The sequence below is a fragment of the Athene noctua genome, chromosome 3 (genome assembly GCF_965140245.1).
Source record: "Athene noctua chromosome 3, bAthNoc1.hap1.1, whole genome shotgun sequence".
Lineage (NCBI taxonomy): Eukaryota > Metazoa > Chordata > Aves > Strigiformes > Strigidae > Athene > Athene noctua.
The window spans coordinates 42,989,644-43,013,631 of NC_134039.1; the positions used below are offsets into that span (position 1 = coordinate 42,989,644).

Here is a 23,988-nt window from a genome sequence, read left to right on the forward strand (position 1 = left end):
TCCCAAACCAGATCAACTATTGCACTTGAAATAATCCAGCTGGGAGCCTAGTAATAGCTTGTAAACTGGTCCAAGTAAAAACTGTATCCCAGGAGTCACTTCTCTAACATTTCTGTTGAAATTAAAGAAATGTAGAAGACAAACATGAAGTATAACTTCTGAAGTACAGAGAGTACTCAGTGCAGTGCTACAGAAAGGAGAAAATACTTCTGATTTTTCATACATGCGTGAAAACTTCTCCAGGAAAATAAAATATTATTTTTCTCTAAACAAGTTACTTTTCTATGCTGAAAGGATAAGCCAGTTCTCTTATAGCAGGTTCTGGTAAGAATCAGGCAAGATGCCTAGCTAAAATGAGAACGAGGAACAGCATGGGAAGAATCCTGGCTATGTTAAGGTAGCCATGAAAAATTTGTTGGGTAAGGGTTACCTCTCAGATGACAGTAACTCAGAAATACTTCTCCCACTGATGTCTGTACTACCCTAAGTGTATTCATATCTAATCCCCCACCTTTTTGCCCCCCAAATTCGCTTTGACTAGAACCCAAATATCACCACAAAGCTATTGTGACTCTCCCACTGCAGTATTTGCCCCCCCCCCCCCCCCCCTTCTTCTTTCATACAAGTTTTTTCTTAGCTGAGCAGTGGCACTTCTTGTCCATGTGCAATCTCCTCAGCCAGCTATGGCATTTAGGCTTTGCCAGGTCTACTTCCTGGAGTGCTCTGCTACTTCGTTTGCACTCCACATCCATTAGCTGCCCTTTCATGGCCACCATAGTCAGCTGTCCTGCTTCCCACACACAAAATAATTTAACTACCCATGAGGGGTACAGGAGGAAAAGATATCTTGAGGGGGTCGAAAAATTGAAGATAAATATTGAAAAAAAAATTGTCAGGGTACACTAAGAATGTCCACTCTTTCCTGAGTAAGCTCCTTTGCAGCAGGTGATGATTTTCACCTTCATTTAGTTCCCTGCTGACAAAGTACTCTATGCGATGACGCTGACTGTGGAACAGCCATACACTGTCCTCTGGCTGAAACAACAGCTCCTTGCCTAGAACTGATGGACATCTAGACCTGCTTGAATGCATTGCACAGTGAATTCACACATGTACAGTAGGTCAGAGTTACTGAGAACACACTGACGGCATGCGTTGTGTACAGATGAAGAAGGTCCAGCATGTCTGGCATGCCGACCCATGTCTGTCTGGGATTTTGGGGGTGGGAAATGTGGAACCAACCCCTGGCAATATCCTAACAGATAGAGCCTTCAGCCATCTAGAAATTTAATCTGGAAAAGTTTATAATGTTGTATAAAGACATCCAGGAACCAATGTTTCATTTGTTTCAAAATTCTATTTCAACATACATTTTCAACAATAAGCTGAGAAACCATGAACCTTTCTTAAACTCTTGACCAAATGTCAATGGATTGACCAAATGAAAAGGACTATTAATTTCTCTACCAACTTCATGCTTCAGGTGCAGAACTTATGCCAGCACTACCTTTAAAGCCTCAGTTCTGTGCATGTTGTGCTTATCTTGTCTGTAGTGTTGACAGAAATTAAACTATTTACCGTTGAGTCCTAGTACCCCTAAAGGAAAACAAACTTGACAGTTTACGGGAAGGAGGCTTAAGCGTCAATTAAACTCAGACTAAAATATAGGTGTTGACTAGGTCTTCTGTAGCAGCATTTGTCTCCGCTGTTTTGTATTGCACCGAAGAGAAAAATTCAATAATTTGTTCCAAAACTTGTTAGATTTGTTTCCTCTGTATACATAGCAAGCTTACAGCTTCGTTGTGTGCGTATATCTAGCTGCCCTTACCTATACTTGTGTTCAAGTATGTTCATGGGCAGTGGCCCCGTACAGCTCTCAGTTGAATAAATACGCCAAGGGAGACGCCTAGTGTAAAACGCTGCTCATAGCATCTCAGCTGCTCCTTCCAGTGTCACTGCTGCGGAGCTCTTTTCCTGCTAGCCTTAAAAAGCAGAAACGCACAGATGTATGCAACATTCATTCAGCATATTTCCACACATCTTACAGTGAATGGACAGTTCAAAAAGGCTCCATTTAACATCTGCAATAATATCACATGGGTGAATGTGCTAAGTGACAAATAGCAATAGGATAACAGCAGTAAAAGCAATATTCTTACCTGGGTAAGAATTCTATGGTTAATGTAAATACTGCTAATGGGATTAGTGAACTGTGCACAGCCAGGGTCTGATCATACGACACCTGCTGTTGCCGCTGCTGAAGATTATACACGTGCTGATGAAAAAATTACACAAAGCACCATTAGGCAAGTGTATTGCCTGCACTGAAATAAACAAAACATGAAACACATGGAGCAGTAATAATTTGATGCAAGTCATGAATCTCACACTGCAGCAGCTACTCTGCTTTCAGGGGGGAACTTGCCAAAGATAGTCATCAGATTGGGTTTCTCTTGTAGTTGTGATTTTATTGAAGATGCTAACAGCCTGTACCACTGCCTGGCACTATCTTCCTCAGAGTGGCACCCAAACAGTCCCAGATCATTAGATCCAGGTGTATCTATGGACTAGCTGTAGAGGAATTTTATTTCTCCCCTTCTAGACACTCCATGATTTTTTCCTCTTTCTCCCCAAACTCTAACCAAGTATGCAGGTATTTGAAAGTTTTCTTTTTTTTTTTTTTTTTTCAGTAGGGGAAACAAACTAGGAGCTACAGTTTGTACACCACAGTTTATCTTCTCAGACAGCTTCCTCCTCTTTGAAAGACCTGGGAAAAGGGAATACCCAAGAAGCACCAGCTTGACAAATACAGGAAGCCTCAGAAAACTATCACCAGTGTTTGAAAGAGAAAAGGACACCACCTGAGGAAGGCAGCCAGCTTGATAAAACAGTCCTACCTTCAGCAAGCTCCAGTGGTAAAGTCCAGGTACTGACAACTTTCACTTTTTCTTCCCTGACATGTAAGGTTCAAGGACAGTACCTGGGAGTGAGGCAAGGGCCAGATCTCCTCTTCATTCTACATGTTTTGAGTATGGGGCTTAACAGCAGACCAGATTCTCCTGTTACAAAGCCACTTACTCTGATAAAGGTTACAATCCTAGACAAAGAGAGATAAAACAAGACCTATGCTTATCCTGGAATTGGCCAGTGTGATTACATAATTGTCTGCCAAATTTAAAGTCAAAGACTTTAAGGCTAAGTAAGACCAAAACCATATTTTGACAAGATGTATGTTGATTGCTTGAAAGCCTCAAATAATAATCTCCTGATGTCTGTAAACAAGTCTTCCACTGAGTCTGGTGCAGCTGCAGCTGGTTTCTTCCCTGTGTCCCTAACTAAATGTAGGATGATTAGCTTAAATCTGAATGAAGCAAGGATGGGAGAAAGTCGTTGGCTCTAATGGAAGTGCAAGTGATTTTCATGAGATACTGAAGCGTTTCCAACCAGATTCTTTGCTGAACTAATGAACCCTTGGCAGCTATCTGCATAACAATTAGTACACCTCCAAAGCATGATTTAGAAGCAGTCATCTTGCCTTTAGTAAATTATTCAGCTCAGTTACTCAGGAGTAATACCCCTGATGAGTGCAATATTAAAGCAAATTTGCTCTGCAAGCCAAGAGTCAAAGAATGACAATCTTCAAAGCTGGAGTTAAAAAAAAAAAAAGTCCCAAATGTCAAATCAGATGAAGATTTGACAAATTTCTCTGACTGTAGAAGTAAATGTTAAAGAGGCTGAAGTGACTCAGGTGTCAGTCAGAACACCTGACATTATTTTTTTAAGAAGCCAGTATCAGTGAAGGTGCGATTAATTGCAGCTAAACCTCTCTGAAACAGAGGTTTTTCTGGTCTAAGCCAAGCAGGAGCCTCTGCAGTTAATGGAAGGAACAATTATGTCCAAGGGGTGATTCACCTCATCCATGTAATGGTTACTGACAGTGTTGTTTTGGGTTTTTTTCCCAGTGAAGACAGTGGAAGAATTTTCTAATCATCCTCCTCCATCCCTCTCCCCTCTGCATTGATAGTCTTTATTCCCATCTCAGCTTTAACAGGGTTTCTGCTTCATCCACTGAAGCATAAAAACTTTCTCTCACCTTTCCCATTGAAAGTACTGTGTTTTCTTGGTTTGTCTGTAGGAACATCTTATTCCCAACTTGTCACTGAAGAAAATATATGGGGTGATTATATCTCTCCCACCTCAGAATACTGTTAATGGGAAATGCCTCTTTTTCTTCATTCACTGCAGAGGGAACTTAGATGAATAGATCAGATAGGAAGTTTACATTTTAGATGCTACTTAATGCAACAGTCTAGCTGATGAGCACAAAAACGTTTACTGCCAGGATAGCAACTGCCAAAGATTAGTGCACAGAAGCCAGGCAGACTCTCTGAATGTGTGAGGCAAATGGGCAATAACTGAGATGAACGAACTATGTCTGCATGTTGTCTGTAGCATACAGATGATATTGAATCAACAACTGCTAGGATGTAATTCCAGGAAATTGCATGCTACTTGGCTATAAAAACATCCAGTGATACATATTTTGTTGGTTTCAAGAGAACAGAACATTAAAGATCAGAGGGAACACACCAGCTGAAACCAGCACTAGGAGCTTCGTAATCCAACTCCAAAGAGCAGAAGGTGGGGCAAGCATTGCAGTGACCTCCCCCCCATAACTATCTTCCAGCTTCCAACAACTTGGAAATTCCTCAGAGGCTTCTTGAACCAAAACTGGGTGTCATTGTATTTGGTACCCCTTGATCAATTTCTCTTATGTTAATTTTTCCAGGGGCTTTTTGAAGCCAGTGTTTTCAGCAGCCACCCATCCTGAAGCAGAGTTTCGCAGTTTACGTACACACAATGCAAAGAACCATCTCCTTTTGTTTTGAACTTTTTTTTTCTTTTTTTTTTTTTTTTTTCCCCTGTAATTTGGTGCCCTCTCTTTACTCTACTGGGATAGACATTAAACAATCATTCCCTCTCTGCCTTCCTCTGCCATTCATGGGCTTTTATCATATCCTTATCTTTTATCTAGGTCTTTTACTAGGTTTACTGCATCTTCTTTGAGTCATCAGTCTTCTCATGTTGGATAAATGGTAAGAATTAAAAATAAAACAGAAGTCCTAGGCTACTCTGCAACCTACATTCCTTGTAGAGAAGTCATTTGGGAATCTTTGATCACATCTGTTGCCTTGCCATGAATCTTTTCCTATGCTGCTACATAAGTCTTCATATGGGATAGAGGAGCCTGCATAGTGTGAGAGCACACTGAGATTTGTATAGGAACATAGTGATATTTTCTGATTGCTCATTATCTCTTTCTCTGTAACACCCAATACCATTTATTATAACTATCATATCTCCTTCCTGAGTGGCAACTGGTAAGACAACCCACAATTTTATACTTAAAGTTATAAGTGTTTTTCCCCATGTGCATTATTTTACATATAGCAAAACTGTCGTCTGCCATTTTTAACAGCCAGTCACTGAGTCCCATGAAGTCCTTATGCAGTTCTTACAGACAGTCCTGGTTTATTATTTATTATTTACTACCCTGATTTATTACCATCAATAAACTTTTTCTCCTTGACAGTCACATCTTTTTCCAGATCAGTTACGAATATGTTATACAGTGCAGATCCCTGCAAGACTTCACTAGTGACTCTGCTGTGAAAACTAACCTTTTATTTCAACCTCCTCTTTTCTAACTTTCCTCCAATTATTTATCCAAACAAAAGGAATGACAGGATTCCTATGCAACTTTGAGTACTTTTTAAAAGTGTTATCTTTTTTAAACTATTTATTAAATTAGCTTAAATTACTACAGAGCAATTTCTAACTGTAGTAGAATTTGAGGTTTTATATACCTCAAATTGTGTTGTTTTTATTTTACCTCTTCCCTCCTCCAGAGAAGTTTCACATCCCCTCTCAAATTTGACAGCAGCTGGTAGAGGGGGTTCAGATGATCTACTCAAGGCTACTGCTACTTATACCTCTCAAGACCGAATTTCTTCTGGGCACGCATATATGGAAAACAATATGGAAAGGAAGATTTTTTTCTTTTAAAGCAAACCATGTAGTAAACAAAATAGCTCCCTGTATTTTAGATACATTTTACTTTGTGTAATGGGCATCTCCCCCCTTTTTTTTTACAAAGCAATGCTAACAACAAAAACCTCAACAAGCAGAGCTGAAAGAAACATATGGCCAAAAGAATGAAGACCTTATTTCATTAAAATTTGAGAAAAATAAATTATTATATTGCCAAAAAAAGATTTAATTTACTTTGGCCGATTGCCTGGTGCCTTCTAACTGTTGCTTTGAGAAGAACAAATAGGAATGACAGAAAAACACAAGAACATTTACCACCTAAGACCATAACACACTGTTAGCAACCTGCTGCTGGACCTGGTGGCTCCTCAGCCCAGTGGGCACATTATTTCCCCTTTGCCATTTTCACCTGGTGGCTTGAAAACACCCTCGGGGCATGCCATGCTCCCCAAGTTGTCCTGCTGCCTTTGCTGAGCCCCAGAAGCAGTGCTGCCCCTGGAGATGCTCTGCTTGCTGCACCCATACACTTCCTTACTGCATATACGTATGTGCTGCCCGATACGGCTACAGTGTCCATCCAGTGTTTAACCCTCCCTTCTATCCTGTATACCTGTAATGAAGCCAAACACTGCCTGTTTTTCCATAGAGCTACAGTCACTCTATTTCATATCTTTAACCTAAAGAATTTGTGATGCTTTGAAGAAAATCAAAAACAAGTGAGCAGGATCTGTGTCTGGAGAACTATTTGCTCATGAAACAGCAAACCAAAGCTGTATTTTACGACTAGATCCTCAAATCCTCTAAAAAGACAAATCCAAACTCTGTCTGAAATTCATTCCCTGAGTGTTTGAAGCACCACCTGCCTCTTGCTAAAAGAAAACATTCCAGAAACCAAGCTCATACTGAAAATTATGACCATATCTAGTCAGGATAAATTAATTTTACCAAAATTCGTAGCAGATGGCATGTAACTTCATAAATCATTCTGCAGAAAGTTTACACATATAAAACTAGATACAATAGCAAATTATCACAGATTTTAAGATACTATAAAAAAAGGTGACAAAATTACACTTATGCAATCAGCATATGACTAACTGTGCTTGTTTAGCACTTTTAGAGTGCTATTATTTATTAGGTACTGATTATCTCTTAAAGGCACAATTATGGATCACAACTTCATTGTGAAGTATGGTACTCAAAAACAGAAGAAATGATTGCCATCTATAGCCGAATGTACACAACCACACACCTGGATTTAAAATGCATGCCCCTGGCTTCACCAGGGAGTCCATGTCATAATAAAATGGCCATGCACAGAAATATCCTATTGAATTGAGATCTTACAGACAGATTTTCTAAGATAATCAGGTGCCTGTAAGTAGAGGCAAGATCCAAGGACTAGATCCCAAAGGCATCACAGGAGCTAGGAAAATCCTTCCTTTTACCCATTTAAGATCAAAAATGAGAATTTTTTCAGGATAATCCCTCAGATGTCCATAATCCTGAGGGTACCAACATTTACCTGTGTCTCAGTTTCCACAAGGACGTTTATAGAAGCCTGCTCTTCCCGACAGCACCCTTTCTCATCTCACCTTGTTTCACCCTCCCTGGTGACCCTGAATCCCAAAAGAGAAGCTCTCACATCACCCACTTCCCCAAAAGAGTCAAGCGGCCACTGCAGCCCTGTGTTCATTCCCACTCTGTGTGGCCCTTTATCCCTTGTGTGACTAGACTTGCAGGAGTGGCACGATTTACCCTGTAGTACTGTTGCACAGTCCAGCAAATGGATGTTTGGATCAAACAGCTCCTCCTAGTTAAGCATTTCTGCTGCTGAAAACCTCTATATGTTAAAAAGATTCTTGTTTAATAGCCTGGCATGCAATCAGTAAATGCAAAGAGGATGGGAACAGGAAGTTGAAGGTTCGGATGCAAAGTCAGGTTGGGGATGGCAATTTCAGGAGGACTGACCACAGCTTCATCAATGCCATGAATCAAGTTACAAATATGAATTCTAAAAATTATAAATTAAAGTTTAATGGCCTGCAGCAAGCCAAGTGGTCGGGACAGTTTGAGTCATCTCCAAGGGTGGGCTTTGACACTCTATACACTTTAATTTGCAACTTCTTTAAAAAAGATTCTGTGCCTTTCTGTAGTTCCCCCAAAAGTGTCCCTTATCAACTGATTTCCTGATTGCAGTTTTAAAACACAATTTAAACATCCAGGTTTGGGTTTTTGTTTGGAGTTTTTTTGTTGTTTCAAATATTATTATCATTTGTGGTGTTCATTTTGACTGATAAGTTCTTTGTAGATGCAGATATTTCCTAGAGTGCAGCCATATAACAAACTTAGTTTTGCCCATGTTTACTCCAACATAATTCCTAATACTTGCAGAATAAAGCCCTGGAAAATGTGAGAATGAGACTAAAGGACAGTTTAATCTGACAAAGCCCAAAATTTCAAAGTAGGACTGTGGAGGGAACCATAATTTGGAGAGATGGTAGCATTTGATGTATCAGCATTATTTATAATTTAGAATGTAGAGAAGCAGCAGAAAAAAAGGCCTCAGTTTAAGCACATGAAGACAGCATCCAGATTCATTAATCCATTTCCCCAGAGACTCAGATGGAAGATTGTTTTGTGCATTTTGCTGCTACTCCACCTCACAACAGTTTTTGAAAAGCATAAGCAGCAGCCTGGCTCTTTGTCATGCATTAGTAATAGTGGATGGATTTATTAAGGCAACATACACTTTTCAAACAGTTTTTCCTTTGGGGAAGAGATAAGCAGGTACAAGCAGGATAAACAGAATCATCCTGTGTACCGCAAGATGGACCTTGCTGCTTTAGCAACCTTAAACATGCAAAATTTCAGGAACCACATGGGTGACTGCCACAACTTTAAGTCACTTCAGCACAGGATTTTAAAGGATACAGGTTAAAAAATAAATAAAAAAAAGTGACAAATGCTGGTGCTCGAAAAGTAAAGGCATGTAGGGTATAATGCCAAATTATACTGCCTATGATGCAGAGAGAAGACCAAAAAAAAATCACATTGCTGTATCCTTCAGCATTACTCCATGAGTGGCATACACATTCATTCTGAGGGTATACAAGCCAGCAATTACTTGAGCATTGGAAAAAAGACCTCTACATGCTGTGCTCTGCTGCAGGATCCCAGGGTGCTCCCCAGCCCTTACAGCGTGTCCCAGCAACACTCCGCTTTGCAGCTGAATTTTCTCAGTTATACAACAGACATAACACAACAACATGCTTCAGCATATGTGCTTGAGCTAACTGCTGATGCCATTTCATGCTCAGTTCATTAACCTGCTTCACATATAGTCATCATGCAGCTCAACAACAGAGATTACAAATACCTGTAGGTAACAGATTTCTCTTTCTCTATTTCTCATTCAGTGGATATAAGCAAACCTGTTCATCTTTCCTGGACACGACTACTCAAAGTACATGGCCACCACTGGAAAGAGACATTCTCCAATATTTGGCAAAGGCAAAGAATAAGTTATTATACATTGTTAATCCAGTATGTACATTTGATATTTATCAGAAGCCTTGCTGCAGTCATCCTAGAGCTCTAGCTTGCCCCAAGAGGATCAGGTTTGGCAAGGAGACCTCCTCTAGAAAGCAAGAAGGTCTAGAAATATTTAGCTGAGTCACTCAGCAAACAGCTGTGGTGGATTAATACTTCCCTGTTACTACTGCTCATACTCCCTCCCAGGCCACAGCAGAGTCAATGGCCGCTCCTGCTGCAGGGTCTCCAGTTTGCAGCTCAGCGTGTGAGCAGAGATCAACCTTCTGCAGCAGACCAATGGTTGCAAAGCTCTTGGTCTAGGCTCTGTGCAGCCTGGTGAGAGGCTTTCATGGGATGTAAGTCCTAACCCTGAGTATTCTGCACAATGGGAAGTATGCGTCCTATGTGACCCAAACACATGTCTCATCATAAAAGGGACACACATGAAAGTCAGGATGAGCAGACTGCTCCTACCACATGCTCAAACATATACAAGGGGTCTTGTCACAGGACTGAATGTGCTCACATTTCAGGATGGAGAACACTAGCAGTTCAGTAATTTTCTAGCTCTGCTTCCAGCCACATGACCAAAAAGATCCCACAGAGCCCTTCAGAAAAAGGGGATCATATGGCACGCAATTCTTCCACCCCACAACCTAGGGAAAAGGGAAGCAGGAAGCTGATTTAGGGGCAAATCAAATGTCTGAGAAGCCAAAGTAATCCTGTGAGCAGCAGGAAGGGCAACCTGGTTTAGTCTGTGCAGTGGAGTAGCTCAAATATGCAACGAAGACACCATGCCCCAAAATACCCTCTTCTCTCCTAATCGAAGCACTCCCTTCCCTACTGGCAGAAAAGGACACTGACTCATCTTCACTCATCGTGAGTGCTGTAAGTGATAACCTATTTAATAAGAAGGAAACAACTTCACACACACACACCCTTCTGCTTTGTAAATTGCTTATTCATGCTTAGACCATTAAATGAAGGACTGAGGCAGATGAAAGAAAATTCTTCACTGAGAGAAGACACTGTATTCCAATCCAAATTAAGACATTCAAGTAAGACATGTTCTTCATCAAGTTCTTCTTGCTATTTAGGCTGAGCCCTGCTTTGCATAACGTATTCCCAGACATTACACTGGGGCCCAGGTGCCTCTCTGTGTGTTCTAAATCTCCTGTATTTACAGCATTTTGTAAAGCTAGGCAATGCATGTGGCATTGGGTATGCCTAACCCCTGCCTTGTGGCTCTGCAGTCTGATTATCAAATATATTTAAACACCCAATCCCACTAGAGAATTTGAGCCTTTGCTTGCCAGAAGATTTTGAAAAGTGCCTAACTCCTATAGATTTAAATGCTTTAAATAGTACAGATGATTTTTTTTGAAGTCATATATTCAAAATGTTGCCCTGCAACATTTTAGAGAAACAGGGTGGTTTTTTTTAAATCCTACATTCTATAGAAAATCTGTTCCTTAAAATTCAGAACTTTGGGAAAAAAAAAAAAATCAGACCTCATCCTGCACTTCCTATTATTCAAACTAGAAAGATTTGTGCCATGATTAGAACTACTGGGCCCAAAATAGATTGACCATTTCCAAATACTCCCCAGTGACAGCTGAGAAGCATAATGATGTTTTATTCCATGTTAGCGACAAAATAAATTGCTTTTCTAGCACACATAGAGAGTTTAATAAAAAGAATAATCCCACTGGAAATAGGATTCTTCAGCTTTGAATTCCTGCACCCAAAAGGGCTTCAGCTGCATCAGCCTCTTCTAGATAAGCTCAAGGGATTGAAATCTCACGCAAGTGTAGGGCATCACTTCAAGGTAGGCACTTCTATTCAGACCAAAAGAAAATAGATTATCATGTTCTTACGTCTGAGTACTGATGAATTATTTCTAATTTTATAAGATTTAGTGCGTTATACTTTCTGCTGGATCAGTGTTATGCTTATAAATTCCAATTTCCAGGCTACAGCTATTTGAGTCACATTTGGCTGGGATGTACAGCATATGCTTTAAATATGGATTTGAGGGTTTTTTTCTGTTCTCTTACCAATTGCTTCATCTCATTTAATTGCAGTGGGAGAATTAAAAGTCTCAAAATTAATCCAGAAACTCTTCTTCCCACTTCCAGCTCTAAATTAGAGCCCAGGTCTGCCATTCTGCCATGCAGAACAGCACCGACATCAGCTCAAGACCTGGCTGAGTCCTGCCTGAGCGTGCTTGTCATCAGAAAATTTTTAATTATCCAGGCAGAAAGCACCACTGCATGTAGTCCTTGGGGTGGATCCCAGCTTGGGAGTGCACTGACCCATGGGATTTAAGGAAGAAATTTCTTATTATTATGAGGGTGGTGAAACACTGGGACAGATTGCCCAGAGCGGTGGTTGATGCCCCATCCCTAGAAATATTCAGGTTGGACAGGGCTCTGAGCAACCTGATCTAGTTGAAGATGTCCCTGCTCATTACAGGGGGTTGGACTAGATAACCTTTAAAGGTCCCTTCCAACCCAAACTATTCTATGATTCTACATGATGTATTGGGTGTTGCAGGCCTCCTGGGATGTTTTAAAAGGCAGTACAATCATATTCCAAGCAGACTGAAATGCTGCAGTTTGAAATCTCCATCCCAGATGTCCATTCACTACAGGGTCACAGCGGGGAAGACCATGTTGTGTGGAGCAGCTCAGCAACTTCATGTTTTGTGTGATGGAAGGCTCGGTCAAACCTCGTGACTGTTCAGTGTGGGAGCAATGCCTGTTTGCTGCTCTGATTTTTACAATGCAGGCAGTTCTCAGCCCATATTTTCAAGCAGGTTATAAACCGCTGTTCTCTTTTTCTAAAGGAAACAAGAAACAGGAACCTAAAAGCATTCACAGAACACAAAATATTTTCCAGGCACATTTCCTTGTGGAATTAGAGGAATAAGAGTGGTAGGTGTTGCTTACAACTTTTATCCACGTGACCTTCAAAAGGAGAATCGAACAGAGCTCTTCCTGTCCATAAAACACGCACAACCTCACCCTTGCAGAGCTACTGTCTTGCCACAAGCCTCCAAGCTCTCTAGTGAAGCTCCTGAGTTTTCCAAAACAGTTGCCTGCAGCAATATGATAATAAAGACACTGTGGAAAGGCTTTGCCAGAGGACATTTATACCCAACATGCAAGGATTATTTATAATAAAAATTAATTGGGGGTTGAAGACTCAGTCAAGCATGGTATGACCAATCTCCAAAGTTGTCCTATGTCATATCAGTATACATAAATAAGCTGGTAATACTTAAATACTGTTTCTCTTCCTTCCACCAAATCACTGTAATTATAAAGAAGGAACTCCTTGCCTCTATTTTTAAGCCTTGAACTTGCTAAAACTTGCATATGTATGCATGCCTGTGCATAGGTATTTGCACTGGTTCAAAATGATGTAAAAATAAACTTGGTTGCATCTTTTTCTAAGATCTTATACACAGTGATTTCTTTTTAATTATTCTAAAATTTGTTTTTAAAAAGTGAATGGTTTTATGTGTTCAGTAAAATTTTCTCTCTGACTGTACTCTATTTTTAAACACACAGATGGGCAAATAAAAAAAAAAAAAAAAAAAAAGGCCCCAGAGCAAGAGATCTTCAAGAATTCCTTGCACTTAGTACCTATCCTGCTATGCAATAAGAGCTGGTTGGCATTCAAAACTGTCAAAAAATCACTGCAGTTACTGCAAGCATAATTTCAAGCTCCTACTTCTGGAAATCACATCCAAATAAAACATAAAACATGACTGTACTTGATATTCCATAGTGTGTGAACAGAGTCTAGGCCCTGGCTCTCAAGCACACTGCAAGCTGTGTCCATTATAATTGCAATAAAAAGCAATTTTTCACAGTCCTTTTCATTTAAAGAAAAATTCCTCTCAAAAGTGTTTTTTGTGGGGTGGCGCAGCAAATCTCCCAAGGATTGCTGAGCTGAAAGGGTCAACCCATGAAGATTTTGCTGCAGGAGCAGGAAGGCAGAGCTGGTAGAGAGGGCACTGGGCAGCCTTCAGGGCTGGGGCAGCACCATAGACTCAGGGTCCCTGAAGTTAAGCCTTAGTATTAGCTAGTCTAGTCCTTATTTAAGCTTGCGTACTAAAGCTGTGCTCTTGCCCTTGTCTACCCTTAGCAGCAGCAACCCCCTCCTTTTGGAAGGAAAGGAACAGTTTCAGATACCAGAGGATTTGGAGCCAAGGATTTGGATATTTTAATGTTGTTCAGGCTTCAGTCATCATGAATATCACTTTACAGCTTGGCACATAAACAGTCCATTTCTGAGGCATGAGAAAATGAATATATTGTAACTGTATTCTAGGCCTTCTGTCCCAAATCCATTTCTAGTGAAACTCCAGAGGTTTCGGTGGAGTTGCAGCTAGAATAAACTTAGCTGCCTAGCTGTACTTCATAATACACTATTTCTGATTAAAAGAGAGTTTACATGAAGATAAAAATTTGTTTCTGTGTATATTAAACCAAAATGACACTCAAACTCATTCATGTAACCAAAAGCATTGCTTATAAACAATAGAACTTTTTATAGATGGAAAAAATGGAGAATAAAAAGGAGTAATAAAACCAGGACTATTCATTTTATAAATAGGAATGTAATGAAGTATGGTGTTGCTGAAATGATGTATTAAAGCAACATTTTTTTTCTCATAGTCCTCATCTTCCACAGAAAAGGGAGAGGTGGGAACCTGAGTCATGAGGGGCAGACATGGTCAGGACACCCCTCAGAGCAGACCACTTCTGCTTGAGAAGACTAATTTCACGAGCGCTTTTCTAAAAGGAGATTTCACTCTCCTGCTTATTAGGAAGTTTAGAAATAACAAGTTTCACATTTCAAAGTTCAGTCATTTCTGTATTTCACCCAGGCAATAAACATGTGAGAAATTTGTACTCTGTGAAAAATGTGCATTTCAGGCACTGGTAGGATACAGCTGTCTCAGCCCTTGTTTACTTGGTTTCTTCTCTACTTCAGGCTCGGCATGGAGGATTTTAGAATTATTAAACTTTTTCCCAGTTGCCCAGAAACACCATCCCTTCACTGCATACTGAGTAGCTGCATATACAACTGTGTGACAACTTCCCTCCCATCTTTCAGTGCTCACCTTTTTGGCTTTGGCAGGGGCCCTTTTTCCTGTAATCTGGTGCATCTTCCAAAGGGAATTCCCAATTTACAAGACAGACACTTTCTCCCAGGCTGGGTTTTAAGCCACCCATATTTCCGGCAGTCAAACAGCTTCAGAATACCAAGGTGTCCCCTCTCCCACTGCATGAGACACCTGCATGGGATGTGTCTTCCTTGGCCAGTCGCATGACAGGAACGAACTCCTACATTACACCATGACCAGGCAGACAGTCTCATAGAGTTTGCAAGGAAGATGAGGGTGGATGCTTAAATTCAGGATGAGGCCCCAAAATTCCCCATTTAATCATGCAGGGATTATGAGTTCAAATCTTACTACTTCGGTGCTGCTCAAGTATTCACTACTGAGGTCTCACTGGCACTCTAAGAGGATGGTGCTCATGCAGGTGCAGAAGCTTTACAGATACACAGTTTACATTTGGGAGTTCACAGCATTATATACACCTGAGAAAAACAGGCCTAAAGGACTCACAGATGCTTATTTGAGACATAACTTCAGTGAAATGTAGGAGTCATACAACCAGAATGACAGCCTTCAACAGGGATACACCCGGGGGAGAAGGGAGTTTGGTGGTCTGCTCCTAACACCAAGCTTGATACTCTGCAACAAAGAGAGAATCATGATAGTGAGGATCAGAGCAAAGGCACTCACCTCCCAGATGCCCAGGGGTTTTCATCTTTTTAAAGCTACTTTTTCAAGTCACTGAGATAATTCAGTTAAATCTAAGAAAGAATTTTTGCTGTGATCTCTACTGCCTATAAAGGCATATACCACAACTCTACACATAAACCTTAAATCTGAGGAAGAGATTTCAGATCTGTATTTCAGATGCAACTTCAACATGGCCAGCAGAGACGTTTCTTCTTCTGCTTTTCAAAGCACTCAGGCAGCAAGTGTCAGAATTGTGCTATTAGCTCAATTTGAAGATGCTCCAAAAGAGCAATTGTAGAAATAAATACTTTTCAAAACAGAAATACTGTTTGTCTTCCTATTTCTTCAAAGCATCACAAAATGGACAGGAAAACAAACAAAGCTAGTATTTTTTTCATGATAGCAAAGGGAAAAGAAACCCACAACATCTTGCATATATGGTTACTTAAAACATGGAAATGAGAGAAACAGAATGAGTTTTTAGCAGATTCAAATATTTCCATTTCCAAAAATATGCAAGCCTCTTTGCTGGAGGAGTGGAGCATTTGCTAGTGAGGTCTTTGCACTGAGTTATACACAGGTGTAATTAAAGTTATAGTCATTGTTTGCTCACCATTAACTAAGGAGTTATTCATATATTAATTTAATAAATTCTGTGGAATCAAACAATTAAAGGCAATGGGCTGAATTCAAACTTGATTTAATCCACAGTTTGACTCCTTATAATATATTATAGCATGCCAGTTTGAGTTTTGTATTACAGCCAGACCTTTGCTATGTACCTGATAGGTAGCCAAGTCCCACTGCAAGTGGTAGGATTTGGCACTTCAAAAGAAAATCAGATAGAAAGCTTTTAGGGTTCCTTTGTAGGATTTAATTTTTACTTCACATACATGTTATATGGATTTTTAAAACAGAAAATCGTATCAGTTCAAAAGCATATATTCACAGAAGATCAGAGAAATACAGAGAAAAAACACACATTTACTCGTATGCTGCTACTCCAGGTTTGAAGGCCTCTCAGAGAGTACTGGATTCAAATGCACTTGACTTAAGGCAGACACTGAACTACCTTTCTGATCTCTCACTGGGCTTGCTAAACCTCATATATCATACCCACTATCACCTTCTTCAAGCACAGCTGAGCAATGTCTCTGGCATCATAGCCACCAACATCTTCCAGCAGATTGCCAGAGTCCATAAATGTTATTAATGCTCAAAATGAAATGAGACTCCAGGACTGGATGGTGCCTACTGGCTGGTCTGGGGAACAGAAAGCAGAAGACCTTTGAGAAAGTAGCTGGACTCTGCAGTGCAGTAAGTTTGGCATAAGGTCCACGAGCATCCAGGATGCATAACCTCCTGGAGGAAGAAAAGTGGGGCACCTGCCAAATGAAGAGAAAATGTATCACACTGTGTTTGTGAAGGGGAATAACCCCCTCAGTTCAGCCCTGGACTGGTGGATGGATGCAACTCTTGGACTGAATGGAGAGAACAGCATGAGACGTACTGAGGGCAAAGGCGACCACTAGTGAAGCCTAAGATAATACCCAACAGAAAACTCGAATAAAGCACAAGAAAAACAGCTCTGCAGTCTCTTTTTTACTTATTCTACTAATCCAGCTGGCTGCAAGAGGAGCCTGGCCCTGACACCCCAGGGCAGCACATGGACAGACCCACCGCTTGCCCCCTCCACACCTGGGGGTGAACTCCTCCATCCGTTACACAGGGTCAAATTAGCCAGCAGGATCCTAGCCCAGTCACCAGCTGGCCAAGATCATTAAGTCTTTAGTTGCCAGGAAGGCAGTTGTGGCCAGCTGTAAGGCTGATATCCTGTGCAGAGTTTGCCAAAGGTCAGCAGTCATCAGCTGGCCAGCTGTGAATCCTCCTGCAGGACCCCAAGGTCCAGCTGAGAGGAGTAAGGAAAAGCGATGAGCAAGTCAAGGGCTCTACAGAGGAGGAGAAGGGGAGGGAGCAGCTCTGGGGTGGGGAGAAGTCAGGTGCCTGCTGTGGTTAATTCTGACTGCTCCTGACAAGCAGGCTGAGCCAGGAAGGCAAAGGTGCTGAATTTCCCCTGAAATCCAGCCATAAATTTGGGGTGTTCCTAGGCATATTTTGACAAACAGTATGAATTAAGGTCCCTTCATCGTCCAAGAACCAATTACTAAAAGTTTATCACTTTTAAGCCTTACCAAGGAAGAAGAAAGAGGTTGTTTTCCTACATGGGAAAATGGGTGGTTTTTCCACACAAGCAACTCAGAAATGCTAACATAAAGCAAGCAGGATTTTTCCTACTTAGAGACAATACACAAACTCAAATAATCTACATTATAAAAAGACAGAAGTGACTAAAAACGTTGTGACTAAATTTGTTTTGCAGAGGGTACCTTAGATCTCTTACTTTAGTTGAAATTTTCCTGATGTTATGCTTAAGAGATCTTTGCCAGGTTCCTATGTTAGTTTTGTAGTGTAGCCTTTTGATCTGAGATTAAAATATGTATTTCATTGAAAATCCCTGTTTCGTTTCTTAATGAAAGGTAAAAGATACAAGAAGCTCTTCACATGCACACACACACAAAAAGCACAGCTGCCTCCTTCAGTCAAAATATAAACCAAGAAAGCACGATTTTCAGAGGCAAAATTAAAATTAAAAAATATTTTGTTTTTAAAAATGCACAGAATTATGCCCTTCATTATAGTGAGTGATAGAAAACTTGCAACTTCTGTGCTACACTATGAGGCATGCCTCCACCTGCCTACTTGCCTGCAAGATCAGTGCGTGCCATTACAGACCCTGCAGCACTCAGGTAGTAGAAGTTGAGAGGTGGAGCTCAGGTTTTCTAGACCATCATCTTCTGATGTATTTGTGGGCGCAGCATTCCTTAAATTAATGTGTTTCACATAGAATACAAGCCTTCCTTTTTAATTCCACTTATTGTAATTATTATTATTGTGTATGCAAAATGTGACCACAGCAGCATATCTCCGAAGAGAGCAGCCTTTTACACCTTGTTCTTACCAATACACAGGCTAAAGGTGGTTTCACAGTGCTAAATTCCAATACTTCCAGGGCTTACGGCACATTTCAGCTCACAGGAGCTTTGTTTATAGATGACCTGTAATTAAGAGTTTGTTTTCCCAGTGAGTATAACAAAACCCTCAGACTGTAATCTAGTCTAGTAGGACTGAGGAGGCTGTGAACAAACATCCCACAGACAGGATACTACTCCTCACCTCTGAAAAGCTACTTCTCAGAAGTATTGACCTTTTTGCAACTCTTAAAATGTCTGCCAGCCAAAGAGAGGTGTACATTACCAACATGTGATTCGCTAGTGTTACTCTGCATACTTCACAGGCAATCGCTTGCCAAGGTCAGCACAGTACAGAATTAAATGCTGAAAAGTTCTCCAGCTTGGCTCGTTTCAAATCATCATTTAAAATGATCTGCACTATATTAGACCCTAGCCATAAGCAGTGTCCTTGAGATGGTGTTTTGGTTGAGAGGGGTGAGCACTGCAGCAATCTGTGAGAAACTGTGAATCAAACCAGTGATGTTCACAGCCTTGCATAAAGATTTCTACAAACAAGGCTCAGGAAGTGATCGCCCACAACCAAGAACTACTGTGTTTGAGTTAAGGCCCTTGCATACTCCTGAAACATCTGTAATAACAAAGTGTGCAGATACCTTGTTTGTACTTCTGCAGCACCTCAATCCAGGGTTTTCAAACCACTTTTCCTACTCGATGATTACTTGGGACCTATCCATGTACACAGAAAGCCCATTCTGGAAAAGGCTCCTCCTGCATTGCTCTGCAAGAAAGAAAACACTTACCTCAAGGTTACACAGCAAGGGCAGAAAGTGATTTTGAGGGAAACTGCGAAGGGGAGAGGGCAGGCTGGCCTTGCCCTGTGTCAGGAGCAGAGCTGCCTGCTGCCCAGCTCAGGCAGGGAGGTGCCACCTCACTTTCCTGGTAGTCTTTTGAGGGGCACACGGCCCCTGGGAGTGCTGCGAGGACGGGGCTATCCCTAACCTAGGCTTCCTTCATCCTCAGTTCAGAGACGCTGCCAAGGAGCAGACAGGTGGTAACTTTTGGTGACATGACTAAGCTGGGCTGGATTCAAGTGTAAGATTTATCAGAGGTGAAACACCACTTCCAGGCCCCTTGGCCACCCAGCGCTAACAACATAAATGGAAAATACATCCCTTATCCCATGCTAGTGAGATATCCCACTCTTTTGCCACTTAGGAGTGTTTGTTATAGGAGGCATTTGTGGATACACTGAAGGAGATCACCTCTCCACCTCTTCCCTGTCTTTTTTTTTTTTTTTTTGGGGGGGGGGGGGGGCTAGAAAAGTTTTGGATTACAACTAGAGCAGTACAAAGGGATGGAAATTTATTATGGCAGAAAGACTTGGATTTAGTGCCTGGAAGAAAATACTTGTTAGCTTATGAAGGTTTGACCTGCCTATTTCTAGACCCATGTAAATAGAGCAATGAATTTTCATCCTGGCTGTTGGGACCAAAGTCATTAGGAGCTTTCTGAATATTGTGAAATGTGCCTTGTGGATTGTGAAAGAGATACTTGAGGCTTGTTCTTACTAACTTTACTAAATTTGTCTCTGCCAGAGCACTGAGAGTGCTGGAGAATAAAATTCCCCGACAGGGCATCACAACTAGATCATACAGTTGTTTTACAGAAAAGAGTCACCATGCAATTTTAGGCCCAAATCCTGGAATAGGTGTTCAGACTTCACACCCAGGGAAAGAAACAAAGGCTTTGCTGGGGTGGGGGTTGGGGGGAAGAAATACGACAATGAAGTACTACTTTACTCTTGCAGGAAATAAAGGAAACTCTGCCCATAGCAGGACAGGAATGGAGGTAGAATTTGACCCTCCACATTTTTGTTCCTCCATGAGCCTCTCAGAGTAACACCCACTGGCGATGGGAGAAACAAGCTCCCAGGCCCCAGCCCGGCAAGACGGTCCATCTCCCGGCCCACAGCCGCCGTGACGGGGCATGGCCCCACGCAGGCAGGAGCCGGGGGCGACCAAGTCTGGGCTGGGGCCGGGCACAGACGCCGGCATCACCCCACAGCCGAGTCTCGCTGTCCCCCCCCCCGGTACCAGGGAATGCACTTAAAGAACCAGCAGGCCAGACAGCTCGCTCACAGCACGTTTTATTTGCAGCGGGATTTCCAGGGTAGAGCGTTGCGTCCCGAGCCGCGGGGTCTGTCTGCCCCGGGGGCACCCCGGGCCGGGAGCCGGCCGGGCGCTTTGCCCCCAGCCCCGAGGGAGGCGGCGGGCCGAGCGGCGCCGGGGCTGCCCCTCTGGCCCGACAAGGGTTTGCAGGACAGGGCTGGGCGAGGGGGGCGGCCCCGGCGGGAGGGCAGAGGCAGGCGCGGGGTGCCGGGTCCCCCCGGGCCCCTCATAGCGCCTGGTAGGTCCGTCGGGGCGGCGGCGTCCCGGGCGTCCCCGGCCCCGAGTCGATGCTGGCGCTGGGCGAGAGGGAGTCGGCGTCGCGGAGGGGCAGCCCCGGCTCCTCCGCCGGGGAGAGGCGGTCCACGATGCTGGAGAGGCAGTCCAGGCTGGACAGGGCGCTGCCCTGCTCGGCGGCATACCCTGCGGCCGGGGGGAACGGGGGGGGGGACAGGGCAGCGCGTTACAGCGGCGGGCTCCGCTGCCCTCCCCAAGTGCCGCGGGGAGCGGGGCGGCCCCTCCGACCCCCGCCTCCACCCCCCGCGCCCGCGGCTACCGGCGGGTCGGGCTTACCGTGGGCCATCTCGGAGCAATAGACGGCGTCGAAGCTGCTGCCTCTCGCCGACCAGACGGGGCTGCCGCAGTCGGCCTGCAAGACAGCGAGGGGCGAGTGCCGGCCCGGCCGCCCCCACCCCGGGACCAGCGGGGCGCTCCGGCCGGAGGGAAAGGGCCTTAAAGCCCGGCGGGGAGGGAACCCCGGCGCCCGCGGGGGAACGTGCCAGCAGCGGCCTGGCCAGGCTGCCGCTGGGCAGCGCCTTCCCCGTCGCCCTTCACTTTGCCCCTCTGCTGCGCCGTGCTAATCGGGGGGGGGACGGGGACCGGAGATGGGAGGACGAGCCCCCGGGGGCTGGGGCGCTTGCGGGGTGCCCTCTGGCAGTGTTACCGTTCCCCCGTACGTCCCCGAAAAGCTCATGCTCAGCGTTAAATCTGGGAAGGGGCCTGTTTTAACGTAAACCATCCCCCCTCTCCTATATCCGGCTGCATTCGGCCCGTCACACACCCATGGGACCGGTCCCACGACGCTGGGCCGAGGGGGACCTGTCCGCGAGCCTTCCTGGGGTCCCCACAGCCCCACCGCTCCTGCGCCTCTCTTACCATCCCATCGGAGCAGCTGGAAGTGGGGCTGGTCGGTTCGGAGCAGCTCTGTCCTGGCAGGTGATAGTAGTTTTCTACCTGTTCCCTCAAGAGCTCCTGGAGGCTCTCGATGTATCTGATGGCGTTTCTCAGGATCTCTACTTTGGGAAGTCTTTGGTTGGGGTTGGCAGTGGTGCACCTCTTCAGGGTCTCAAACGCCTGGTTCACTTTCTTCAGCCTCCTCCTCTCTCTCATGGTGGCCGCCTTCCGCCGGTCCATTGTGGTGGATTTTCTCTTGCAGGCTTTGCAAGCCCACATAAGGCAGTGGCCGGCCTGGTGGTGGCCAGTGGGAGCTCGGACATGCTCCTCTTCCTCGGAGCAGGCGGGCTCGGGGGGCTCGTGGGCGACGAAGGAAGGCAGGTCCCTGGGCTCAAAATCCTCGGGGAACTCGCCCTCCGGGGAGGAGAGGCAGGAGCTGTCATAGAAGAGCTCGGACGGGGAGAACTGGCAGCTGTCCATCACCTCCATCCCTGCAGCGGAGGCGTCGGCGTGGGGTGGCAGCCAGCGGCTCTCGGCGAGGCGAGCTGGGGCAATTTCCTCACTAATTAGCGACCTGAGACGCAGTGTCCTTTGGCTGATGCGGGGGGCCCTTATATATACATGTAAAGGGAGGCTGGTCCGCCGCGGCCAGTCTTTATTAGCATATCCCACCACATCCCCTGCCGGGGGCTGTCTGGGCAAGCCTCCTCCAGTCCCCAGGAGACAATTTGCTCCGCACCGCTCCGTTGGAGAGCCGTGAGCGGGACACTTCTCTAATGAGCGACCTCCCCAGAACTGGTTGCGACATCTCCAAAGTTTAAACCAAGTCTGGGATTTTGCAGTTTCGGTGTGGATAGAGAAAGAGGGGCAGTGGACGCGCACGAACCTCTGACATTTCCTCCAGACCCGTTCCTCATCCCGATGTTCCCATCTCCCACCACACGCTGCAGCGAGAGGGATGCCGGCTCTCCCCACGGGGGAATTAACGCAGCCCCCCCACCCCACCCCCCAGTACCTACAGTGTCTACCTGCCTGTCTTTATTCCCCACAGTCCGAGGTCCAGGTCTAACCTGAAACAATTTACCCCTCTTCTCAGACCTAAAATTTGTTCATTTGTCTTGAGGAGCGCTTTGTCCTGTAATTAAAGCTGTGTCACCAACCGTCTAAATTTACAAATCGGAGGACAAAAATGCACATCCATGTGTGGCCAGAAAAGATGAGGAGGGGGGAAACTCAGATTTTAGTGCTGTTAGGGAAAGGTACAAAAGGAAAATGTACGTGTTCGCTCCGAAACAAATCCTCCTTCCCATTCCTTCTCCTACTCGTGTGACCTGGTGCTGGTAGAGACTCAACAGTCGAGCAGTGCCTCGGGCTTGCTAATTTTCTGCTTTCAGGCAAACTTGTACCGTTACAGATGCGTCCCAGCTGCCAGTGCAACAAACCCCTCCTGGAAGTGTAAAATTTCTAACCCCGCAGTCCCTAAGTAACTTTACACAAGCCGGGGACAAAAGCTTTGCAGAGCTCCAGCCGCAGCAGTAGCTGCGCGGAGCGGTGCAAGGGTCATTAGAGTGGTAATGAAGCCATTTAACAGGCATTTGCTAACACTCAGGAATCCTTTGGTTTCATCCAGGTGGCTTTTGTAGTTGAGGAAAATATTATGAGAAGGCAAAGGAAACCTTCCCTACCTGGGAATAAAATTATGTGACCCAGGGTAACTCAGATTGGAGAGCAAGTGACCCAGCAGCGGTTCAAACGCCACGGAGCCGGTCTGTGTGCCCAGGAAAAAGGCGCCTTCGGTTAACCTCTCTTCAAGAAGAGGTAACGCGGAGGGCATGGCGATCCGGTGGCTCAAGGAGCCGCTCCTTAAGCGAGCAAGGCGGGTAGGGAACATCTCCTTAGAGAGGTGCCTTGCACAAGCGCTCACGGCTGGCAAGCCTTCTGATCGATCTGCGGCTGGGGCTGGGGCCGGAGAGACCCCACCTGCTCCTTCAACCCCCCTGCAACCTCCCAAAAGGCGAATTTCCATTCTGAGGCTAAATCTTTTCCTAAAGAAAACCAAAACCCATGCACACACTGTTCTTCCTACGAGCGGATGCATAATTATCTAAAGGCTGGGGAAGGCTACATCTGCACTGCTTCGGTTTATTTGGGGCCATAAACGGGGGGAGCCCCCTTTGAAATGAATACTGGAGGAAAAGCAGAGAGC

At 44.2% G+C, this 23,988-nt stretch overlaps 1 protein-coding gene across 1 annotated transcript; it reads right to left on the bottom strand.

Annotated features, from left to right (window-relative positions):
- Window positions 1-20,838: 20,838 nt before the first annotated feature.
- Window positions 20,839-22,271, bottom strand: MYF5 (myogenic factor 5). The gene is made up of 3 exons (XM_074901488.1): window positions 21,765-22,271; window positions 21,183-21,258; window positions 20,839-21,032 (listed from the first exon to the last, which is right to left on the bottom strand). Exons 1-3 carry the CDS (start codon window positions 22,269-22,271, stop codon window positions 20,839-20,841), a joined length of 777 nt encoding a protein of 258 aa, XP_074757589.1.
- Between the last annotated feature and the right edge of the window lie 1,717 nt (window positions 22,272-23,988).